The 24,341-nt window shown below is 36.6% G+C and overlaps 1 protein-coding gene across 1 annotated transcript in view; it reads right to left on the bottom strand.

Moving 5' to 3' along the window:
* Positions 1-24,341, bottom strand: part of LOC145997125 (uncharacterized) — a 108,131-nt gene that overhangs the window by 51,226 nt on the left and 32,564 nt on the right. Inside the window, exons 2-3 of the mRNA XM_083133754.1 lie at positions 11,826-12,001; positions 5,346-5,867 (exon numbers count right to left, since the gene is read on the bottom strand). Of these exons, the coding sequence (XP_082989880.1) occupies positions 5,346-5,867; positions 11,826-11,956 (653 nt within the window). The 5' untranslated portion in view covers positions 11,957-12,001. The remainder of the gene's footprint in view (positions 1-5,345; positions 5,868-11,825; positions 12,002-24,341) is intronic.

The following is a 24,341-nucleotide window of genomic DNA, read 5'->3' as shown; positions in this document are numbered from 1 at the left end:
TCTCTTCCAAAACACATCCAATTCTGGATATCCAAAACATATCCAGATCTTGTCCAAAACTGGGTATCCAAAATATGAGGGGCAGTCAAATGAAAACCGAACACCCACTACAAAGTGACAATGGAGTTTGTTTTATTCAAAAGTAATTTCCACAAGTGTTAAGACATTTATCCCACTGGGAGACGAGACGATCAATTCCAGTCTTGTAGAAAGAGGTAGGTCGCTGACGGATCCACAACCTCACCCACTGTTGAACTTCCTTGTCCGAATGAAACTGACGTCCACGAATGTCTTTCTTCAGGTCACCAAAAATGTGGAAGTCACAAGGGGAAATATCGGGTCTGTACGGAGGATGTTCAAGCGTTTCCCAGCCAAATGTCTTAAGCTTATCCCTCACCAGATTGGCAGGATGATTCCGTCCAACAGCATTCCATGGCATTTTGACTTTATGGCACGTCGCAGTTTCTGCAACATGTCTGCATAGCACTGCGCATTGATTGTGGCTCCACGCTCTAGGAAGTCGACAAGCAGAGAGCCCTTCCAGTCGAAGATGAAGCTCATCATGATTTCTTTCACTTATTCAGCACGTATTTTTTCGTTTTCCGATTCGATGTATATTCTCACAATATGTGACCGTTCCGGGACGTTTGGACCACCCGGTATATATTTAGCATAGACAGTAGCTATACACATCATTTTCAGTTCGTGTGTTTTACGCCTGAGGCCTGAGTGAATCAGAAGCTTGTGACTGTTTTCCTTGTATATGTGTGTCTTGTTATTTGCTACTATCAAGCGATTGACACTTTTTAAAATCTTAGAATCAGAAACGCTACAATACACTGCATAGAAGAATCGGGCCAATGCTCGCTTATAACATCATCACAAATCTCCAAGGAATATACCCAGTTAGCACACAAGCTTGTAGAAAGCTTATGATAGCAAGCTTGTCGCAAGCTTGAAGTAATTATGTGGTACTTAGCGTGGGTGGGTACATTTTAAAAAATATAACAAAGACACACCCATTTAATATAACAATAGAGATACTCATTAGACGTAAACAATAATGGCAAAATGAAATAAGAACCAAAATTCAGTGTTATGAAGTGAAATGTGGATACATTATGATGATGTTACCTGCAGTCGCTAGATGGCACTCGCAAAATGTATAAAAGATACTTCAATTTTTCGTAACACAAATAATGGTATATTTGATTAAAAATATAATGAGAAATTGTGTTTTAATACCCTTTGAAACATGTGTGAACATTAAGCTACAAGGATGAAAAAAAAATGTAATGTCGTGAATAAAAGTGAATATCCCATGACCAACCCTTCTGTTTCATGACTATATAATCAGGAGCTATAAACTGGCATGCACTTGAGTTTGGTTAGTTCATATGAACTTTCCAGCCTGTTCATTACCCAGTGCGTAGTTACAGATCAGTTAGTTCATTGAACTATCCAACTTGACTAGTGTCTATTTTAAGAGGGAGCAAGAAAATTAACAACAAACATTGGTGGTTGTCCTTTCATATCGAAATAATATCCAGATGAGATCCAAAATTAGTCCAAAAATTGTACTTTTCGTGTCCATACAATATCTAAAGTACGTAGGAAAAAAGTCTAAATCAAAGCATAATGTCAAGATTAAGTCCCACTTGATGTCCAAAACATGTCCAAAAGTGATCCGAAAATGTCCAAAACATATCCTTTCTGGATATCTTTTGGATATCACGTATGCGGACAAATGGATATCCAGCAGATATCCAGTGAATGTCAATTGGACATTCCTGGATATCTATCCAGAACTTCCAACACAAATATCCAAAATATCCAATTGCTCAGATGCTATTTGAGGTAGAATTGTCCAGTGTCCTTTGCATTATATTGAAGCAAAAAACTTGATGTTTCCAGTCAAAATCCCAAAAAAGCCCATTCTTACACAGCACACTGGGACATGAAACATATGTGTCATTTCTTGCCTGTTGGTGGTATTTGCTGGATGACAAATTGATTTTTTTTTTTTTTTGAATGATTGGATTCTAAGTGGAGAAGTTTTCTGAAGATAGATTTTGAATATCCATCTGGGTTTCATGATCTCTATCATGGTTTTGCAATGGATTTGCATATATATTGCTCTACTGTAACAGTCTTTCCACTATTTGGTTTTCAAAATCAAAGAAACATTACAGCTACTACTCTGGACTTAAGGCTGCACAGCCAGGCAGTTTCCGAAAGTTCCTCTTCTTTTGGAAAATTGAAATGATCTTCTAATTCTGGAAATTTAAATGTTCTTAGAATTATTTTTACAGCATTCATGCTTATTTCTGTTGCTGTTCTCTCTATATATGTTAGAACCTATTTATCATTCAAAGTTGAAAGACCAAAAATAATTGCGTTCAAGTTATTAAAAAAAGAAACCTTGTACATAAATATCAAGTACATATTAACTTAAATATTAACTTTAAATAAATTTTTGAGTTTAAATATACATTAATAGAATAAAATGATCTGGAAATAGTGGATTGTCCGCAAGTCTAATACATGTCTCATTTGTCAACTGTAGTCCTGTACTTGATTTGTTACTTTAATTTCTTCATACAATGGTTACGTTTTAAATAATTCAGTAAATTTGTGTAAAATCATCCACTGTAGACACACAGGATGGAAAGAAAGAAAAAAAAGCAAGCAAGGTAAGAAGAATATGTGTTAAAGAAAATGAGGTGGTAATAAAGAAAAGAAAGTTAATTCAACCTGGGATATGGAAGAAAAAGAAATTAAAGAAGTTTCAGCATAAAATATAGGGTCATAGAGACCCAAACCTCTTGAAGAGACAGAAACTTTCCTTATGATTTGACACACACAGGAGATACACAGAACTCTATTATTGGGTAGAAATTTGAGTTATAAATGCAGAGCACCTGAGTCTTGAGCATACCATTCCATTTCTCTACCGACTGAGGTACCACTGAAATTTCATGTCCCTTCTTTACAAATTTCTCCCACTGCAAATGATCTAGGAAGATGTCATATTGGTGAGAGAACATTTGGGTTAACTGTGCGAGCTATGGTCTACGAGACAAGTAATTTTGCTTGTCAACAATAGATCTGCACATACTTAGCTTTCAGTCTTATGTTGACAGATCATTGAATCACAACTGGCTATTCCATTAGTGGCAGAATTTTTAGATTTGCTAGTTTTTAAATACCTAGAGAACACAGTGTTTCATAATTTTGAAAAACGCCAATTTCATTGAAATATGCAAATGACTAAAATTTGAGATACTTGCTATATAAAATGGTTCAATACATTCCAAAGGCTCGAGCAAGTGGGCAGGAGCATATAACAAGTTCAAGAAGCATGATGCTGTCAAGGTGGACCAGATGACAACATAACTTGCTAGTGAATATGTAGCTTTTTATGTGAATAATATAAAACTTTGGAAAAATATCACCAAGAAATATCACACTTGATAATCTCGCATTATTGATAAAAATGGTTGTTAAAAATAATAAATACTCGAATTATCCCTATACACAGGATTCCAAAATAATTGTAACAGTAAAGACCGAATCACAGAGAACTGGATTTCCAGTAGGAATGGCCTAGTTGGTGCTGGAGTGACCAGAAGTAATGGCTAGCTGGCTGGCTGCTTGACTGGTTTCGATGATTAGCCCGATGTTCTAATTGCAACTGGCTTCCTCTGCTGGATTCTGTAGAAAAGCCAATCAGAGCGAATTTGGTCATATGAAGATAATCTGTGAGTTTGGAAAGTTTCTTGTCGGTGGCTTCTGAGTGATGCTTGCGTTTGCTTGCTGCTCATTGAAATAAAAGAAGAGAGAAAATATGCATTTGGGTTCATTTAGGTATTCTCCAAAGCGATGAGATATGTGTACAACAAATGTGATAGCCAATAATGAAAATCCTTACTATTACCAGTGCATTAAATGTTTAGTTGAACAAAATACATATTTTTATAAATTAATTCTGCAAATTTCATGTGTGAATATAAATACAGAGTTCATTACCAAGCTTGTTGAATACACCCTGATTACCACATTTTCTTTCAAGCCAATTTCTAGTCCAAATAAATAATTTTATTTCAATTCTTTTAATTTCATTTTTAATAACAGCAGTAGCTATCCTCCTATAACATTATTCAAATTGCTCGTCCATCTTTACAGCTTGTCTGCTCTGTGCAATGTATTGTGGGAACAAAAGCATACTGACAAGTACAGTAACTAGTATCGTTCAAGTCCAACTGGAAAACCCAGCATGAGATCTAGCTTCATGTGATCGATGCATAATATTCACACATTAATATAAAAATTACACATAATACGTTTTTATGCATGCAGAAAAGTCAACACTACAAACCTATCAGAACAAACCAAACAATCTCTCCTTACATTCACAGAAACCAAAATATCAATCTGTGATTAATGTGACAGAAAGCTTGCTCCACGAGAATGCAAATTGTAGTAGCTAGTAGATAAAGGAAGGAATTCTAAAATGTAGGAGTTTCCTGGTAAGAAATTTAAGAAGTGTTAGAAATTGATGATGCACATCTAAAAAAGTAAAAGATATTACTCATACATTACCTAATCATGAATATGTATTATTATATAAAGTACTTTCTTTAACATTGCCAGTCCCAACACAAATATGCTGGAGCTTGTCTTCAGAAGTGAATTTTTTTTCTCTCCAAAGGCTCTGAACATAAACTTTTCAGTTAAGGAATTTATAACATTGAACACTCACCTACACCTACTTTATAGGGTTCTGTGTAAGTAATTTGTGTCATCACTGGCGAAGGGTATTTTTCCTCACTCTTCCTCATTCAGACGTGTTTCAATTTTAAGACAGCAATAACTATTTACCATTTGGTGCCTACGAACATGGAACATCATCAACCGAACATGATGAATATGATAAATATGAATTGTACTTTTCAGGGTCATGATGGAAATAGTACTCCTTGCAATCTTTCATGAAATTTCATTGGCAGACCTAACAGTCATCACAAGAAATGCCATCAGAGTGACAGTGAAGAACTAAAGTGAATGATGAGACAGGACATGTAATAGAATTAAAGAAAACCTCAGTTCCAAATAGTTATCTTGGGGGCAACAAAAATAACCCATGATGAAGTGAATAAAAGGGATGGTACACAATTCCAGTTGTCATTAACAATAAAAACAACCCTAAATTCCTCTCTTCAACATTGTTTGTGTTGTTATGACTTGAATGCGCCAGAGAATTCTGGAATACTCTATTTAACAGACATTTGTAAAAGGTGTATTGACAGTAATGATATACATTATAAGTAGATATTATTGATTACCTGGAATTAGTATCTTCATCTTTTACTGGGGAGTTCAAATCCATATCTGCCATATTTAGCATGTTTTCATCTTCTGTTTTAATAGTTGGGGTTTCTACATCAGGATATTTTACTATTTCCTCCTCCTGTAAATATTCTCCATCCATAAATGCAATTTTGTTTTCTTTAATGTCAACCTTATTTTCCTCCAAATTGAATGCATTATCACCTTCGTTGCCCTCTGATTTGTAGACAACCGACTGTTCTGCCATATTTAAATTTCTAATTGAATTAGGTTTTGTATCTGGTAATATCACAGGCCTAACATTATACATTTCATTTTTACACATGCTATCCACTTCACTTATGTTGCATTTGTGCATTGATGTTTTATTGCAGTTTGTATCCTCCGCTTTTAAAGAAGAACTGGAATTCTGGAAGTTTGCTATGGAGCTGTAATCTTCAATAGGATTTTTTTGAGATGTGGCAAATTTCACTTCCCTCTCACATTCCAACTCCGTGCTTCCAGATGAAACATTTTCACTGAAATTATTGGACATGAAAATATAATCATTAAAAATAATGGTTACGCAACAGACTAAAAATTTTTACTCAATTGTATTGAATATGGGGCGGATTTTTGGATGTTTTTCTTTGGGCAAAATTCATATGCTTTCAATGGATTCATTCATTTCACTTGATTGGGAACACTCTCGCAAAGTTTTATATGCATATTTGAGCTTAATGTGCATATTTGTTTGCATATATTGGAAGTAATTTAGAGCAATCATTTATTTCAAGTGTGTCTCTTCTTTTTTATTGACCTTTGTGTCAAAAGTAACCTATTTTATTCCAGTTGGTTCAAGGACATCCAGAAACAGGAAATTACAGTTGTTCCAAAGATAGAGAAAAGCACTCTCCCACCAATCACCGACATAAAAAAGAAATGAGTCATAGTTCCAAGCACCAGTGACGGCAGAGCAAGTTCACTCTTGATATGTTATCTCCGTAAATCTGTGTCTGAGTGGTACTTGTTTGAGGACGGGGGAATAAATGGTGCATTTCCCTTCTGGTTGGTTGATTTGGTGTTTTAAGTCCACTTTATTCACAGTGAGGCTAATCGGGAATGGACCTACAGTTTAATGTGGTATCCGAACCACTTGTGCCTCCACCAGGTATCGAACCTGGGACTCCTTGATTACAAGGCATTTCCCTTCTGGTTACAACTGTTCATCATTTGGAGGGGATGCTACATATATGCTCTTATGCTTCCAAGAAGTTACTGGGACCTCCCCTACCAAGCTGGAAATATTTAAAATAGTAAGGTGTGATATTCTTCATCCTCTGTAACAACGAATTAAATGTTAACAAAATCATGTGACATGTGAAGTTCGGACTTTTCCCTCCTTCAATATAGGTGTTAAGTTTCATTCATTTGTCAAACGCTCTATATTCTTATACTTTGGAACATGTCATCAGTAGGGAGACAAATTTATGGTAAATAAAAACTGAGGAGAGCGGTAAATAAAATCAGCGGTATATACCAGCGGTGAAAAAAAAATTGGCACACACTTTTTCATTATGAGAGGAAACAACATACAAAAGAGCTATAAATTGAAACTACTTCATTTTTATATACTGTACACATACACAAGTACTCAGCTGTCCAACCAAAAAGAAAACATCAACACAAAATCACTTCATTTCTAAATTGCATATCTCAAGTGATTTATTCATTGTATGTATTTAAAGGATATCCTTGCTGTCCAACAAATAAAATAATCACTGCTGCACATACACAAACACATGTTGAAAATCACATGATGATAAACAAAATTCATTCATGACTGAACACAAATGACACCATTGTTTCCCTCAATGTGCGGGAACAGACTAATCTTATCGCTGCTACAGCTAGCAAGTTCAATGAAACTGGAAGTCGAGTAGACATTCGGGGGAAGAAAAGAATGCAGCTTGACAGGGAACGAACTTTTCGAACTGAGATTATGTGCATGGGAAATCCCAATTTGCAGCGTCTTCCTGATGTGATCGAAGATAAAACGTTCTTCAGCTGCAAGTGGTATGAAACTATAGGCAAAGTTGCGTTACAAATCGACAACCTCGATTGCCGGTTTTTGCGTGTTTTCTACTTAATTTGATATTTCACGGTTATTTCGCGAAAAAGCGTTCATTTCATGGAAAAACACACATTTCGCATTGCTTCGCGAATAAAACTCATGCATATTTCATCATTGGGGGTGTAGTTACGTGCAGAATGTTCAAAATTGCATCTTTCTTTCACATTTCGTGATTTCGCGCATTGCGAAAATTCAATGTCCCTAGTCATCAGGAATAATAAGTATAATTTCCATCTGTTTACATCCACTCCATGTTTGCTGTGGACGATAGTTAACAATTTGTAATACTGTACGATTGAAGAGAAAATTAATTCAACAATGAATAAGATATGACGATGGGGTTATTAATGATGTCACAGTTATTTAATGTCAAGTCTACTCTGAGCATGTAAGCATTACATTTAATATCTTAGGTATCTAGAATAATTTATTGCGGTTCACATGGAAATTTACATGCACTATTCTTGTCACACATCAACTTGTAGCCATATGTCATGGCCACGATTTCACCGTGAACAACATGGGTCCCTCCTTCCATGCCATAAGTACAGCGCCTTGAATAACGTAGTGTGGAAAATGACCCAAGAAACTGGTTCCCCGAGACGATGACAAGTAGATGGCAGTGCGATTGACCCAGGTGCTAATTTTGTTATGAAAGTAATGCGGCTTAGTTAGTTTTTGGAATATATTGTGTAGATTTGTTTCTCTAGAAAGGCGGTAAGTGAATTGATGGAAACAGTTATACGTATTTGTGGAGTAATTTGCAGTCACGAAATGGCATTAATTTGGAAAGAAAAGTAAAATAAAATTAATAAATAAATATCATACGTAACACAAGAAGAAACATCGCAATGTGATTCCGGACGTCAGGTCTTGGACTGTGTATTAGAGTTTATTTTTCTATGTTATTAGAATATAAATAGTATCCTGAGAGATATTTCATACCGAGGCGACAACTCACAAATGTCGCTTGAAAGCGAGCAGTCGGAAATCAATGCAGCCTTTCGAACCGTAGGGACACAAGCTCTGACTGCACCGTTTCCTCAAGGAGATTTTACACCAAAACGACACGCGACAAACGATACGAGGATTTCATACCAAAGCGACACGGGTCCTTCGGTCCAAGGCAACTTTCACACCGAAGCGACACATGTTGCTTGGAAACGAGCCAATCAAGAGCAACATTTCACATCGTAGCGGCATGACGGGAAGCACAGGCCAGCGTTCGGTTGGTGAAATCCTCAAGCGATAAGTGTCGCGTGCCGCTTTTCGCTTTGGTGCACAATCTCACTAAAGCAAGACACTCATTGCATCACGTATGTGCGAACAACATGTTGCAAGCTATTAATGAAATGGCCCAGTTTGAGCGATGCAGAAGCGACAAAGCGACACGTGTTGCTTATCGTGTCGCCTATCTGTTGTTCGCAAGCAACGCTTGCTAATAGACTGAAGGCACCATGTCGCTTGTCACTTAGTTGGGAACTCCCCCTGTAGCGCGTCGCTTCAGTCTCAGCACCCTTCCTTTAAGGAGCTTTCCGACCGAAGTAACAAGTAGCACGCGAATACGCTATATGAACGTGTCGTTTGCTGTTTGGACCCTCATGTGCAATGAATGCTATTTTACAAGTGTGTGTCACTAGTGTGACAGTGTGAACGTCCTGTGTCGCTTGTCCCATTGGTTTGAAAGTTGCCTTACAATCATGTCGATGGCACTAAGAAAGTTTTGTGGGGTTCCCCTTGTCGTTTCATGCAATCATCATTATCATCATCGCCACGATTAGTTTAAAGCGTAAGAAAAGAGACAGTAAATATCAAAAATACAAATGCTTCAGTGTGTATATCTTTAAAAGAAATGATGATGATAATAATAACGAACCTAATTCATACACAAAAATTTAGTTGCCAAGAGCATTCCACGCGTATTTTTTATCCCGTATTATTAACGAAAGTATGACGATAACGATATCTTCGCGACCACTGTACCAAATATCATAGCAATTATCACATTCATAGAAATGCTTCATGTAAAAGAATCAGACGTTGCAGCGAAAACTCCATTTACTTCCATTATAAGCAGTCGAACACCAAGCACCGGGGTCAACACCAGCGCCTCTAGCGGATCATTTTCGAGTGGAACCATCCAGAGAGCGCAGAAGCATGCCGTTTTCCACACTATGTTATTCTAGGTGCTGTACCATAAGGACTAAATATATCGATTTCAAAGTTCGGAGTCCTTTCCTGTCCCAGGAAAGTATCAGTTCATTCTTCGAATTTTTGGAAATCAGAATGCAACCATTTATTCATAATGGCATCAAAAATCGAAGTTGAAAAATAGGCATCATTTTGGTCTGAATTACTTGATTATTTATTGTTACCACTTCTTGTCCACGTATTCTCTCTATATAAGAATACCATAGTAGGAAATGGGTTCTTTTGAGATTGGGCCAAGATTTCATGGATTTGTACACCCTGTACAACAGTGTGTTCAACAATATTTTTTTTGAACATGTAAGACCACTTTGTTTTTGTTAATGTCCAACTTTATTTAATTTCCTTTACAAACTTTGCATTTAATGGAAGGCATTTGCACTCTTGTTTAGCTTAATATTTAGTGCATGATGATCCTGTTATTTGAGGCAAAAACCTCAAATAAGCCCCAGCAACTAGTCATCATTTCTTGCTATGTAAACAGTCTTTATCCATAAAAATACAAATGACAGAAATGCAATACTTTTCATTATCCATGTTGATTATTGTTATATTATTATATTAACCAAGCATGGTGGAAATATGGTTCTATAGGCAGGAATTGCTTCAAATCTTTGAACTGCATGGGCAGTTACATGACATCAGAAAGTGGGAAGGTAATAGTGCAGCTATAAAAAATATAATGCTTTTAATACTCAATTTTTAGGTCACCTTTTAAAAATTTATAGTGAATATTTTATATACTTGTAATGTATATATGCATGCAAAGTTTGGGCATTTTAGTTCACATAAATCCGACCCCTAGTAATGAAAGATGGCATCAAGAAAGTGAGATTTGGTAGCCAATATAATAATGAACCCCAAGTGTTATTGTTTTATATAAGCAATAACTGAACTACCATTCAATACAGACACTTTGCTGAAAAAAGAATCGCAAAATATAGATTTTTATTACGATTTTTAACTTTAATTTCCCATTTAAATGTTTCTATGGAAAACAAAGTTCACTAATAATATTTTCATATCTGCAAATTTTACCACCACAATGAAGCAAACATAGTAAAATAAATATCCAATCCATGCACACAAGCTAGAGATATATATCATTCCTTGGTTATGTTCCACACACTGCAATGCAATTTGTAACATTTATTACATCTATCGTCCTGCAAGACCCTTTCAGACAGAGATTTTCAAGATCATTTAGTTAATCAACTTACTACTTAAATAGTTCATATGATTGCATGTGTTAAACATAAATACTTATGGATGAAATTATAATATTTGTGTTTCAATAGTAGTTTAATTTGTGAAAATTTTACGTTCTCAATAACAGAGATTAACACTTTTCGGATGAGCAACGGGCTACTATCGGATTAAAAATTATAGATACTCGAGTTTGGACTCCAATTAAAAATTAACCAGTAGGCCTACAAAAATACGAGTTACAACAAAATTTGGCTTATTCTATTCTGCATTAATCTATGGTAAACATTTTTCTTTCCAGTATGCCTTATATATTTTATCATCGTGAGAACAAAAAAAAGGGCAGTTTTTTAAGTTTTGCAAACTATCGCTCATTTTGAAATACTGTAAATCAGAAATGGGTTGTCTGATTGTGATGATATATTGGTGTGGTGCAGGCAGAAAGGTTTTAAAGATAAATCTTAATTTTGAGATTTTTAAAATTTGTCAAAAAACAGTTACCATTAATTTTGCGAAACAACTTTTTCTTAGTATTACAATATTGATCTTGTATTGAAGCTCTTTGAATCCATTTTCAAAATCAATTATCATTGTCAATTCACATTGAGAAACCGATTTTATACAGATTCTCATTTAGCGGAGTAAAGCTGTATCCGGAACATGGCATTACAGCTCGCAGTGACAGCCTGCAGTTTCCACGGTTTAACGGATATCAATGTGTGTAGTAATATTTCCATGATGTAATTAATATGTTGTTAAAATTTGTCATTCTTGTATCTGATAACCTTGTCTAATTCTTTTCAAAACCGTGTTAATGAACCATCTAATTAAAATGATCAGAACATAAACCAAGAAGCGCAATGGCACGTATGTATGGAATAAATTAAAGATGTATGTATCATAAATTGTATTGTAAAATTTAAACTGAATTTACACTGGTGCAACTTACCTTGTATTCAAATCAACAGCTTCACATTGATTTGATTCTAACAATTTACAAAGCTCTGTCACTAGGTCCTTTTTCAAACTCTCAATTGTCTCCAATATCTCCACATTTGTGAGTTTCTGGTAATCATCCATTTTGTTCTGACAATTGTCAGTTATATCTTGAATGTATGCAAATATCTGTCAAGAACAAAGAAATGACTGCATGAAACCAATTTCTTATTCACATTGACAGCATTCTAAAATTAAATATGCATTTTGAAATTAATGTACAGTACAGGATTATTTGCTACATCATTTGCCTCATTTCAGTTAATCATGCTCTAACCTTAAGCAGACACAAAAAGCATTTCCAAGTAGATGCTTTTCAAATTGACAGTGCTTCACACAAAATATATATTTACTGCAGCCATCAATTGCTTGCATTGTTCCAGTTTTCCTGCATTTACAATTATGCGTCACTGTTAAAGGCTTGAGAAATAGCAATGAAGAGGTGAAAAGTGACTCATGCCTATTAGTTCGTGAGTTTGCTGGGGGTCATTCTTCTCTTGCTTAAGTTGTATGCGATACTTACCATATGACATATGTTCTCATGATAGGACCCAATAAGCACCTTATTCTGGTAGTAAGCTTCATAGATAAACATTGTATGTATCATGCATGTCATACAGTACAAAAAATCCTCACTATTAACTAAATTTCACCCAAACAAGGGTAACTATTTTTTTTTTTAAAAAAAATACTCTTTCTCCATCACATATTTTTCAAACATCTATTGCAAATTTTGTCTTAAATCCCACAAAAATAATTGTTTCTCAGAGAGTGGACATTTGTAGTACACAAAATTCCAAGAAACTAGAGACAATAGACTACTCAAGAATAGTTGACTATTACCAAAACATATTAACGTTTTATGATAAACTATGGAACAATTTTCAACCATTATGTTTTACGACTGCAGGAAAATAGTAATGCTAAATTATGAATATACTATTCGCTATGGATTAAAATGGGATTGCAAGGGTCTGTGAAACATTTTCTTGAGAAAATTCCCATTTCTCTTCTTTTAGTTCTGCTTGTACAGAGATGGAATGTTAATACCATATTTCTGGTGAACTCATTAGTCATTTCATCCAAAATAAAAGATACCTCTCTATGTCAAAAAAATCTCATTACATATACTATATACACATTAAAAAAAAAATTGCATATTTGGAAAGTTCACATTTCAAAATTTTCAAAAAATAATAATTAAATATGTAGCTGAAGGAAGTTCCAATCCTCATGTACCTTCAAATTCGATTATATCATGCATGCGAATGAAGAAAAAAAGAAGTGAACATCATTTTTGGTCCTCCAGGTGTTCAATGCCACTCTGATATCTGCAGTCCCAGCTGCCCTCAAGAGATTAACACATTCGGGTCTGGCCTCATAATACAGCATTTTTACCTCTGGTCTGCGGTTTTTGGTTGTTTTTCAAAAAAATCATAGAAAAAATATTTTTAATTTGTTTTTATTTACCACACATTTCTTAAATCTACAAAACTTCCTCTTTTCAATTAACAAAAATTTGTTAAATTTTCTTTTCATTTTCAGACATTTTTGAATATTTTTTTCAGCAATGTTTTGTGGAAAAAAAAGTACAACATTGTAACAAATGTTAATACAGAGATATTTTAAGTTCGTAATCTGGAAATTTCAATATTTAACTACATAAACTTTCAATACATCTTTTGAATCTTGCATAAGAATACTTCTTATGTGCACGTAACAAAAAATAATTACAAAAATAATTACAAATTACAGGTAATTAGCTTTTGTATGAAAAAGTGGCTGCAGGACAGGACCAGACAATGTATCAGTTGGTTCTGCGTCATCTGTAAAAAATAAACAAATAAATAAATAAAATAAATTTTCATTTGACATACACTATACAAAATAAAAAATGGAAAAACTAAAAATACATCAGTGCATGTAGGAGAATCAAGCAAGAGGCAAGATGAAGAGACCCAAAAAAATTACCTCTTCTCACTTCATTCATAAAATACTAGAGTTTGCAACACTGTTTATATTGTCAACAATTAACTATTACGAATATAACCTACCTTCCAAATCTTCAAATTCATCTGCATCATCAAAATCGTCGCTAACTTCAAACTCTGAGGCGGAATCCTCATGCAGAATTTCCGCTATGCAGTCTGGATATAACGACACCATTCTAAACAATGCAACGTACATCAACCCGACAACAAACAGTCCGAGGTGCGAGATAAATATAGATCATGAGTCACCTAGTGGTCGAAATTTCAACAGAGGGGCTTGAATGAACACGCACATGAGACGAAGTACGAACATAGCCCGTAGTTGAATCGGCAAAGCGATTGCATACTGCAGGATGGGCTCTTTAAGTGCACTGCGGGCTATGCCCGTCGTGAGGCCCCAACATGTTAATTAAAAGCACATAACTGAATAAAATGAAAGTAAATCAGTAAGCGTTCTCTCTTTCAACTGTATTACACCAACTGAAATATGCGAAGAAGTCCTGATTGACGAAAATGTCACCAGAACAACAGGTCAGTCGAAAGTCTGATAATCCCATGTGGTTAATTGCTGCTATCTCTGACTCTAGGCCTATGAGTGTACTTACACCCTCGAATTGATTGATTGAGTTGGTGTTTTAAGTACACATTATGCACAGTTAGGCTAATCGGGACTGGACCTACAGTTTAAATTTGTTTCCAAACCAGTATGTACATCCACCGGGTATCAAACCTGGGACACCTTCATTACAAGCCAACGATGCTACCACTGCGCCATCGGGGAGGCCCTTACACCCTAGAAGAATGTATGACAATATCTGTCATGACTGTGACAATTGTAAAGTAAATTAAGCAGATTGTGCCGAAATTGCCGATAGATGGCATTTGAGTGTTAAATTTACCTTGAACTGAAGATTAATGCAAAGAGTTGTCAATAGATGGCATCAATGTACTCTAATTCAAAATTAACACGAATGTTTGTATAAGCGATAAAAATATAAGACTGGATTGTGTATACAACAAAAAATAATATTTTTTAAATTAGATTAGCCTATAAACATTTACAAAGTTATCACAATTAGTAACTTGCGTTTTGGCATTGCAACAAAGGAAACTTTCGTCAACGCCGGAAGACGGCGCAATATAAGTGAACTGGTCTGAGGAACGGGTCATCGAACCCGTTCCTGGTGCATAAGCGGGGGGATAGGAGGAATCGACTCGAGGGAACAGAAAAAAAAGGACTCGGTCCTGGAGAAAGAAGAAGCTTTGGTGAATGTAAAAGAAATTGTGATAAGTTTCAATGGAAATCTAACCTAATTGGAGCTGATAGGTGAATCCATTTGCCTTAAATTGTTTATGAAGGACTGTTCTTCAAAAACTCCGTTGAGCAGTTACTGTCCATGGTGTCTATGAATGGATATTTGAAGTTAAAGGTCATGGAAATTTTCCCCGATGTCAGCTGTCCTGTAAGTAATAATCTGCCGTCTTTTCTTGCATCGCAGTTATGTGAACCGGAAGGATCGTAAACTACACAAGAGTTCTTTCGCACATAAATTAATGCTAGCATCCGAGTGTCAAAATTATGGCCATAATTCGTGTGTTATCGTGGTGTTTAGTTTCGGCGGGTAAATTGGCGTCCTAGGCAGCCATGTTGAACAAAAGGTAATCATAACCGTTGTAGGATTTATTATCAGTCGTAAAGATTGTTATTGGTCTCGGACGTTTGTCTTTACGGAAAACTTTTGATGTACGATTCAGTTTTGATATCTTTTTGAGAATACAATGCCAGTACATGAAACCTTTGTAATATTCTGGTAGGATGTGTAGTATTGTGTACTTGGCACATGGTAAATGAGAAGAATACGTATTGTCAAATACAAGTTTGTTTACGTTCTTGTGAAAATAAATAGTTATCGTCGAACCAATATTTCTGACTCCGAATCAAAGATTTGTATCCATGCATGCTTTAGTGTAATTTAATTAATATCATGTTAATCATAATATTTCTTTCAGGATGGGAAGGTTTATCAAGCTCTGATCTCCCAAGGCAATAAGCCGAACTTCCATTTCAGTAAAAGTTTTTGTTTTATGATCGAGTCTGCAGTTCTGGGTTGGGGTGTACTGAAAACTAGCATATTTCCCCCCCCCCCCGGTTAAGTGAAACAGTTGAACGTAGTTGAGTTTACGAATTTAATTTATCAGCATAGTTTAGATGTTTTGTTTTTCCTTCTAAAAACCAGCGGGAATTTAAGTTAAAGGTAAGGGCTAGGGGTGAGCTAAATTCATTAGCCGGACTGATCCTTTTTGCTGGTTGGTCAACCTTTGTTTTATTTTTGGACGTTGATTTTTTTTGTTGTAACTTGGAAATATAAAGGTATAATCTCTCGAGAGCAATCACAATGCTGCGTCACCGTGCGTTGCTGGACGGGATGGTCCAATACCTAGTCTCGTCATAGAGAGATTATGAGACTTAAGCATTGTTGAGTTGTTCGTGCAGATTATCTTAAAAAAAAAAAAAAAAAAAAAAAAAAAAAAGGTAGATTTTTTTTAGTAGATTGAGTAAACCTTTCATTATGGGTACTGAACATGAGCCAGTGACGCTCGATGCCCTGTTTGCGTTCATCAAAGAGAGTAATGAAGCTCTCAAAGGGGAACTAGGTGATAAACTCATGAGTACCACCAGGGAGCTTAAAGAGGAACTCAAGGAGAGTAATGAAACTCTCAAAAGTGAGCTAGCTTCAACTAAGGATATGGTTATCAACTTGGAGACCAAATTGTGTCAGTTCAAGGTTGAAACCGATAAAAGCATCCTTGAAGTCAGACAGGGGAATGAAGAAATTAAAAGATGCGTGGCTCAATACCGTATTGAGTGCATTACCAGAGCAGAAGGGGTGGAAAAGAAATATGACTCCTTGCTAAATAAGTTGGAAGGGGAGGTACAGGGTGTTCGTGAAAACATTGAGCAGCTCAAATTAGACAATGCTCTGGAAATCCAAACCTTGAGGCAGGAGGTCACCCAAAAAATGGGTGTAGTCGCAGAAAACAAAGGTTTAACAAATTTTACCCATCACGACTATGTCGCAAAAAATGTTAATGGCATTCCAATGGTGGATAGCTGTGTAAAAAGGGAAAGGAATTTGGTTGACTTTGCAGTTGGGAATGACCAAAGATCTTATAAAGAGGAAGACTTGTCAAAAGAGGTTGCACTTCCTCTTGTCGTAATATCTACTTTGAGGTCAATAGAAGGGACGATGAGTAAATTGAATGAAGTTGTTACCCGGTGGGACAACAGGTGTGTAGATAGTACAAATAAGGAATCGAGTTACACCGCGGATAATAGATTGTTGGAAGGGGAAACTAGAGGTTTGAACAAGAAGTTTGCTAATAAGGCTACTGCTACAGATGACTCCGATTTAGAAAGCGTTTCACGTATTGGTGTCGGTAGTTATGTAAAGGTTAAAAGGGGTTACGCGAGTTCTGGAACGTCGTGTAAGGAAGATGTCTACAAAGACTTTGACAGTAAAAGAAACAAGAAAAGTTACTTGAAAACGCGACACAAGAAATTGTTGTTGAACGAGGGTAATGTGATCTCTAAAGAGGAAACTGGTCTAGACCGACAGGGCAGTGTACTGGCTGAGGGTGGGGAAACACATCCAGTGTTGCGTCCGAACAGCGTACACATTAAACCGCAGGACTTATTAAAATTTCCGAAATTTAATGGGATAATTTCTGAAGTGACACCGTCTCAGTTCTTGGAGAAAACTGAGGAACTCTTAGATTTATATGGGATTCATGAGAACCAGTACCTCAACTATGTACCTAAGTTGTTGGTTGACAGCGCAAAAGTATGGTACGGAGAAAATAAGGGTAAGATTTGTTCTTATGTGGAATTCAAACAGGGGTTTCTTTCACATTATGAGAATTCTAGATGGCGCAGCTCTTGCCTTACTAGAATACTTAATTCGCCTTACAATAAGTCAGTAGAGGAAAGCGTCCTCCAATTTTTCTCAAAAAATTTCAAGTTGTTGAAATCTATACAACCCAACTTGGAAGAGTCTCATCTAGTAGCCCAGTTGGGTACTTTGTTGCCTTACAAACTAAAGGAACACTTCGTCATGCAGGATGTTTCCACTTTTTCAGAAGCACTTCATGCCATTGAAAGCTATGAGTCTTTGAGGGATCTGGGAACTAAGAAGGAACAGGGTTACACTCAAAAGAGCAAAAATGGCCGTGAAACTTTGGGTAGAGTCTCTGTGGTATCTCAAGCGAAGGATACCACAGGTAGAATGAATCTGAAAGATGCTAATACATCTTCGTCTGGAAACGTGATGAAGCCTCAGGTCAGTCCGCGTAGTAAGAGACGGGTTCAGGCTACGTCGTTTTCAGCTAGAGAGTCTGTTTCGGGGAAACGAGTTGGAACTCGCATCGCGGGAGGTGATGTGAGTGGGGTCAAGATGAATCCTCCTAATAATCGCTTCAATGGTTATACACCGCGGGCAGGTAATCAAAATATGGGTAGAAATATCCCCATCTTTGAAGGTAGACAGCTCGTAGGTGACAGTATGTTTGTGAGGGTTGCTCAAAATTTTGCAGGTTACCCAGTTTCATTTGATGCAGATGGCAATAGGCACATTGGTCTATCGGTGAGTGGACAAACAATTGATCAGTTGAATGAAAGACTAAGGTCATGTCAAAGACTTGCTGATTCTGTTCTCGTTATGATTGGATCTAATGATTTACTTAGATATCGATCGGTGGAAGAAATAAAAAGGGGGTTGGTGGAAACAGTCAAAGAACTGTCTAGCAGGACGAAGGATATAAATCTGTTAACATTGCCACCTATTCCGAAACTGATGTCTTCAAAGGGTTCTACTGCATGGCGGAATTGGGAAGAAGTCAATGACTTCATTATGTCATTACATAATGGTAATAATGTAAAAGTATTTAATATTTCTCCATTGTTTTTTGATGACAGTGATCGCATTAAACTTGAGTTGTTTGAAGAATTCATTAGACATCCGTCTCGTGGTAGAGTAGACAAAGTTCATTGGACCAGGGAGGGAATGTCGGTCATGTTAAACTTTTTGAGATCCTTGGGAGTGTTGGGTGAACCGTTAGGTCACACTTCAATGAGGGAAACTTGTCAAGTGGAAGCTGAGGTTCATTCTTCTCCAAATTTCAACGAGAATGATATAGGTAATGGACGGACGGGAAACGGCCAGTACACTCTCCACAAAGGGCAGGGGGGGAGAGTGAAGTAACACGACCTGTCATACTATTTGTAAATATGGAAGATGATTCGGGAGACGGGGAGTTGGATGAATTTGATAAACAGTTAATACCTATTAATGTACAAAATAATAATAACCGCCATTCGGCTTTAATTCAAATTACAATTTTAGATCAGAAATTGACTGCCTTATGTGACTCGGGCGCAGAAACGAGTCTGATGTCACTAGATGTATGGAAAGGTCTCTCCTCACTCATTTCTAGACCTAGGTTGGTTCCAGCATCAAATGTTAAATTGTCGGATTATTCTGGTACGAAAACTAAGTCAGTTGAAGGAATAGTTAAAGTAATGGTAAATTTGGGAGGTTATGACATTTATGTACAGTTTCTTGTAGTGAAAAAATTGAGCGTTCCTATCATTTTGGGATTGGATGTGATATACAATGTTCAGGGTGAATTGAATTTTGATTCGGAAGCGTTGTTCTATCAGACCCGTAATGGCAGAGTCTTTTTAAAATTCACTCCATTGGAGGAAGTGAATGACCTGAAGGAACCTAGACTTGTCAAAAGTGTGCAGGTGTCTGAATGTAAAAACGTTAGGGTAAATAATAGGTCTCTCTTCGAAGTAAAGTTTGAGGAATCAGTTGAGTTATCAAAAGAACAAAAGTCTCGACTAATTGATATGCTCAAAGAGTACGATGGTGTATTTTCTGATAAACCCGGATTATGCAAAGAGTATATACATGAAATGGAGCTAAATACTGATAGTCCCATAGTCAAGAAAAATTACCCTATACCCTACGCTTACCGTGAGAAAGTGAAGGAACAAATTGATTTGATGTTGCAATGGGATGTGATAGAGCGATCTAATTCGGAATACCATTCTCCTTTGTTGGTGGTACCGAAGCCAAATGGCGGGATTCGTCTTTGCGTAGATTTGAAGAAAATCAATAAACACGTAAAATTGAAGCAGATCTCTCCTTTGAAAATAAATGATTTGTTATCATCCTTTCAGGACTGTAAATACTTGACATCCTTAGATTTAGGGAATGCATACTGGCAGGTGCCCTTGCACCCGAACAGCTGAAAGTATACAGCCTTCTCTTTTGACGGTGTACAATACCAGTTTAAACGTGTAGTTTTCGGTTCAATTAATGGCACTGCAGTATTTGTGGATGTAATGAATCGAGTTCTTGGTATGTTTCACGAGTTCACTGTAATCTATGTAGATGACATAATTATAAAGTCAAAGGATTTGGTTTCGCATATAGAACACGTCAGATTAGTGCTTTCGAGATTGAAGGAAGCTGGTTTTACTTTGAAGCTCGAAAAGTGTAAATTTTGTGTTCAGGAGTTGAAGTTCCTAGGTCACATAATTACCACAAACGGTTATCAGAAAGACCCCGCTTACGTGCAAAGTATAGTAAATTTACCTGTGCCTTATAATATTAAGCAGTTGCAAAAGATCTTGGGATGCTTTAACTGGTTGAGCAAGTACATACATAATTATGCCATGATTGCGCACCCTTTATATGACCTTTTGAAACATAAAACGAAATGGCAATGGACCATAGAGGCTGAGCGAGCTTTTGAACGGTTAAAAGAATTGGTAGTTCAGGAAGTCACTTTAAACTATCCTGATTTCAATAAAGATTTCTTTGTGCAAACGGATGCCTCCTTAATTGGAGTTGCCGGATTTTGTTATCAGATCAATGAGGGTGAGATACAACATTTAGGTTATGTCAGCCGGTTACTGAAATCATATGAAAAGTCGTATACGTCCACGGAATTAGAGGTCTTGGCAATTCTTTTCACTATTGACAAATTTTCATCCTTTCTTCGAGGAAGGCATTTTGTGGTAATCTCAGATCATAAGTCACTCACCTGGTTGGAGTCCGCCCACACGTGGAATGCTAGACTCACTAGATGGTTTATGCAACTCCAGCAGTATTCTTTCGAAGTACGATACTGTAAGGGTTCTGATAACAAATTAGCGGACTTGCTCAGTCGTACCTTTCCGGATATTTCAAACTCTGTATTTCGAATAAATCAAAATCAGGCGTTGTTTCCAGGAAAAATAGTTATTTCCAAAGAGGAAATTATTAAGTCCCAGCGTGAGGACTCTCAACTCAAGGAAATAATAGATTACCTGGAAGGAAATGGTTCAGGGGTCAATCCTCGTTCCAGAACTTGGGATCAAACCTATTGCTTGTTGGATGAAATATTATACATACGAGATTACCATGATCATAAGAAGCTCAGAATATGTATACCGGTTATCTTAATTGGTAAAATACTCATAAGTTGTCATGATGATGCGGGACACTTTGGGGTGGCAAAAACCTTGGCAGAAGTCTATAGGTTGTTTTTCTGGAAAGGAATGAAGTCAGATATCAAGTCTTTTGTTAAGGATTGTGAGATTTGCCAGCGTACAAAACCCAATAAGCATCCTTCTAAATTCGTTGCGAAATCACATAACACAGATAAATCTGGTCATGTGTTATTCCTTGATTTGCAAGGACCTTTCGCCTTAGGGCCGAAAAGAGAAAGGTTTCTGTTTACCGTCCTGGATTCAGCTTCCAGATTTCTCGTGGCTTATCCAATATCAAATAGTAATTCGAAGATGATACTTAACAAGTTGGAAAAAAAAATTATTTCATTCACTTGGGAGTCCCTCGACGGGTTGTCACAGATAATGGGCCCCAATTTAAATCTAAGATGTTTCAGGAGTCCATGAAAAGGTGGGGAATTGATGTAACTTATGTCCCTACCTACCATCCAAGTTCTAACATGGTCGAGAGGTATCACGAAGAGCTTAATCGTTTAATGAGGGTTTTGTGCTCCTTGAATCACTCAAGGTGGCCAGATTATATACAGCATGCTCTGCACCTGTTGAATAATTCCATATCTTCTCAAACCGGTTTCACTCCTAGTGAGTTACGCCTAAATTTGGAAAGAAACTTCATTGATTTTGGTCCCGTAGGGTTGGGTATGAACAATATTTCTTGGAATTCTAAATTGGTTATGGCGGATGTAAAGAGTAAGGAATCAAGAAAAGGCCGATTAGAGAAAATAAATTTAAAGTCAGCTAAAAGATGTAGTATCAAGCTGGGAGACTTGGTATTTGTAAAAAATCATGCTCCTGGGAATTTGAGTGACAAAATCATTAAAAAATATTGTAATTTGTACTATGGACCTTATCTCTGTGTAGAGAACTTTAAGGATTCCACGTTGAAATTAGTAGATTGTATCACGGGGGATTCATTAGAAAATCAATCCATCGAAAATGTGAAACTATGGTTGTGTTCTCAGGAGAAAATGAAACAATGGTTGTCAAAGGTAAAGGGGGTCAATGTGCTTTACTCAGGTGTGATTGATGAAAGGTTGCAGGAACTTGACTCACACGTTCGATGTGTGAGTGAGCCTGCTTATACAAATCAAGAGTTTTGATATCTTGGTTCAGAAATGACGCATATAGGTCAAGTAGATGATCACCTGCAGCGGGCTAATATGGCCAAGTAGGAGGGATTCAGCGGTGGACCGGAGTATGCTAGTTGGGAACCACAATTACTAACGATAATTAGAGTTGTGAAGTTAGGAGAGTTAGACAAATTGCAGAGCAAGCTATTCATTTGTGGGTTTGGCATGTGTTATTAAAAAAAAAAAAAAAAAAAATAATAATAATAATGAGGGATTACTTAGAATGTTGATGCCCAGTTTTGTCCGGATTTGAAATATCAGGTAATAAATGTTTTGGTAGTCCAAGTGGAATCTTGCCTGCGGCGGGCTGGGGAGCCAAGTGAGCAAGGTTTTGCGGCGGGACAGCACGCGACTGATGGGTCATACACTCACTCAATACCTGATGAAATTTGCAATCAAGTGGTGACCAGGGCGACATGAGTATTCCCATCCTGTGAAATTCATACAGTGTTCTTGTTGTAAATAGTATGATGTAGTAAATGGTGTTGTTGATTTTTTTGTGATAATGAGAGTAAGTGTTCTATGTTCGGTTGAATATTCATCTATTCTAAGAATTGTTTAGATGGGTTCGGCCTTTAGTTGGGCGCCAACTATGACAATATCTGTCATGACTGTGACAATTGTAAAGTAAATTAAGCAGATTGTGCCGAAATTGCCGATAGATGGCATTTGAGTGTTAAATTTACCTTGAACTGAAGATTAATGCAAAGAGTTGTCAATAGATGGCATCAATGTACTCTAATTCAAAATTAACACGAATGTTTGTATAAGCGATAAAAATATAAGACTGGATTGTGTATACAACAAAAAATAATATTTTTTAAATTAGATTAGCCTATAAACATTTACAAAGTTATCACAATTAGTAACTTGCGTTTTGGCATTGCAACAAAGGAAACTTTCGTCAACGCCGGAAGACGGCGCAATATAAGTGAACTGGTCTGAGGAACGGGTCATCGAACCCGTTCCTGGTGCATAAGTGGGGGGATAGGAGGAATCGACTCGAGGGAACAGAAAAAAAAGGACTCGGTCCTGGAGAAAGAAGAAGCTTTGGTGAATGTAAAAGAAATTGTGATAAGTTTCAATGGAAATCTAACCTAATTGGAGCTGATAGGTGAATCCATTTGCCTTAAATTGTTTATGAAGGACTGTTCTTCAAAAACTCCGTTGAGCAGTTACTGTCCATGGTGTCTATGAATGGATATTTGAAGTTAAAGGTCATGGAAATTTTCCCCGATGTCAGCTGTCCTGTAAGTAATAATCTGCCGTCTTTTCTTGCATCGCAGTTATGTGAACCGGAAGGATCGTAAACTACACAAGAGTTCTTTCGCACATAAATTAATGCTAGCATCCGAGTGTCAAAATTATGGCCATAATTCGTGTGTTATCGTGGTGTTTAGTTTCGGCGGGTAAATTGGCGTCCTAGGCAGCCATGTTGAACAAAAGGTAATCATAACCGTTGTAGGATTTATTATCAGTCGTAAAGATTGTTATTGGTCTCGGACGTTTGTCTTTACGGAAAACTTTTGATGTACGATTCAGTTTTGATATCTTTTTGAGAATACAATGCCAGTACATGAAACCTTTGTAATATTCTGGTAGGATGTGTAGTATTGTGTACTTGGCACATGGTAAATGAGAAGAATACGTATTGTCAAATACAAGTTTGTTTACGTTCTTGTGAAAATAAATAGTTATCGTCGAACCAATATTTCTGACTCCGAATCAAAGATTTGTATCCATGCATGCTTTAGTGTAATTTAATTAATATC

The sequence above is a fragment of the Lepisma saccharinum genome, chromosome 13, assembly GCF_977018435.1.
Source record: "Lepisma saccharinum chromosome 13, izLepSacc3.1, whole genome shotgun sequence".
NCBI lineage: Eukaryota > Metazoa > Arthropoda > Insecta > Zygentoma > Lepismatidae > Lepisma > Lepisma saccharinum.
Note: the sequence above shows the minus strand (reverse complement) of the source record. Positions and strands in the feature narration are given on the sequence as shown.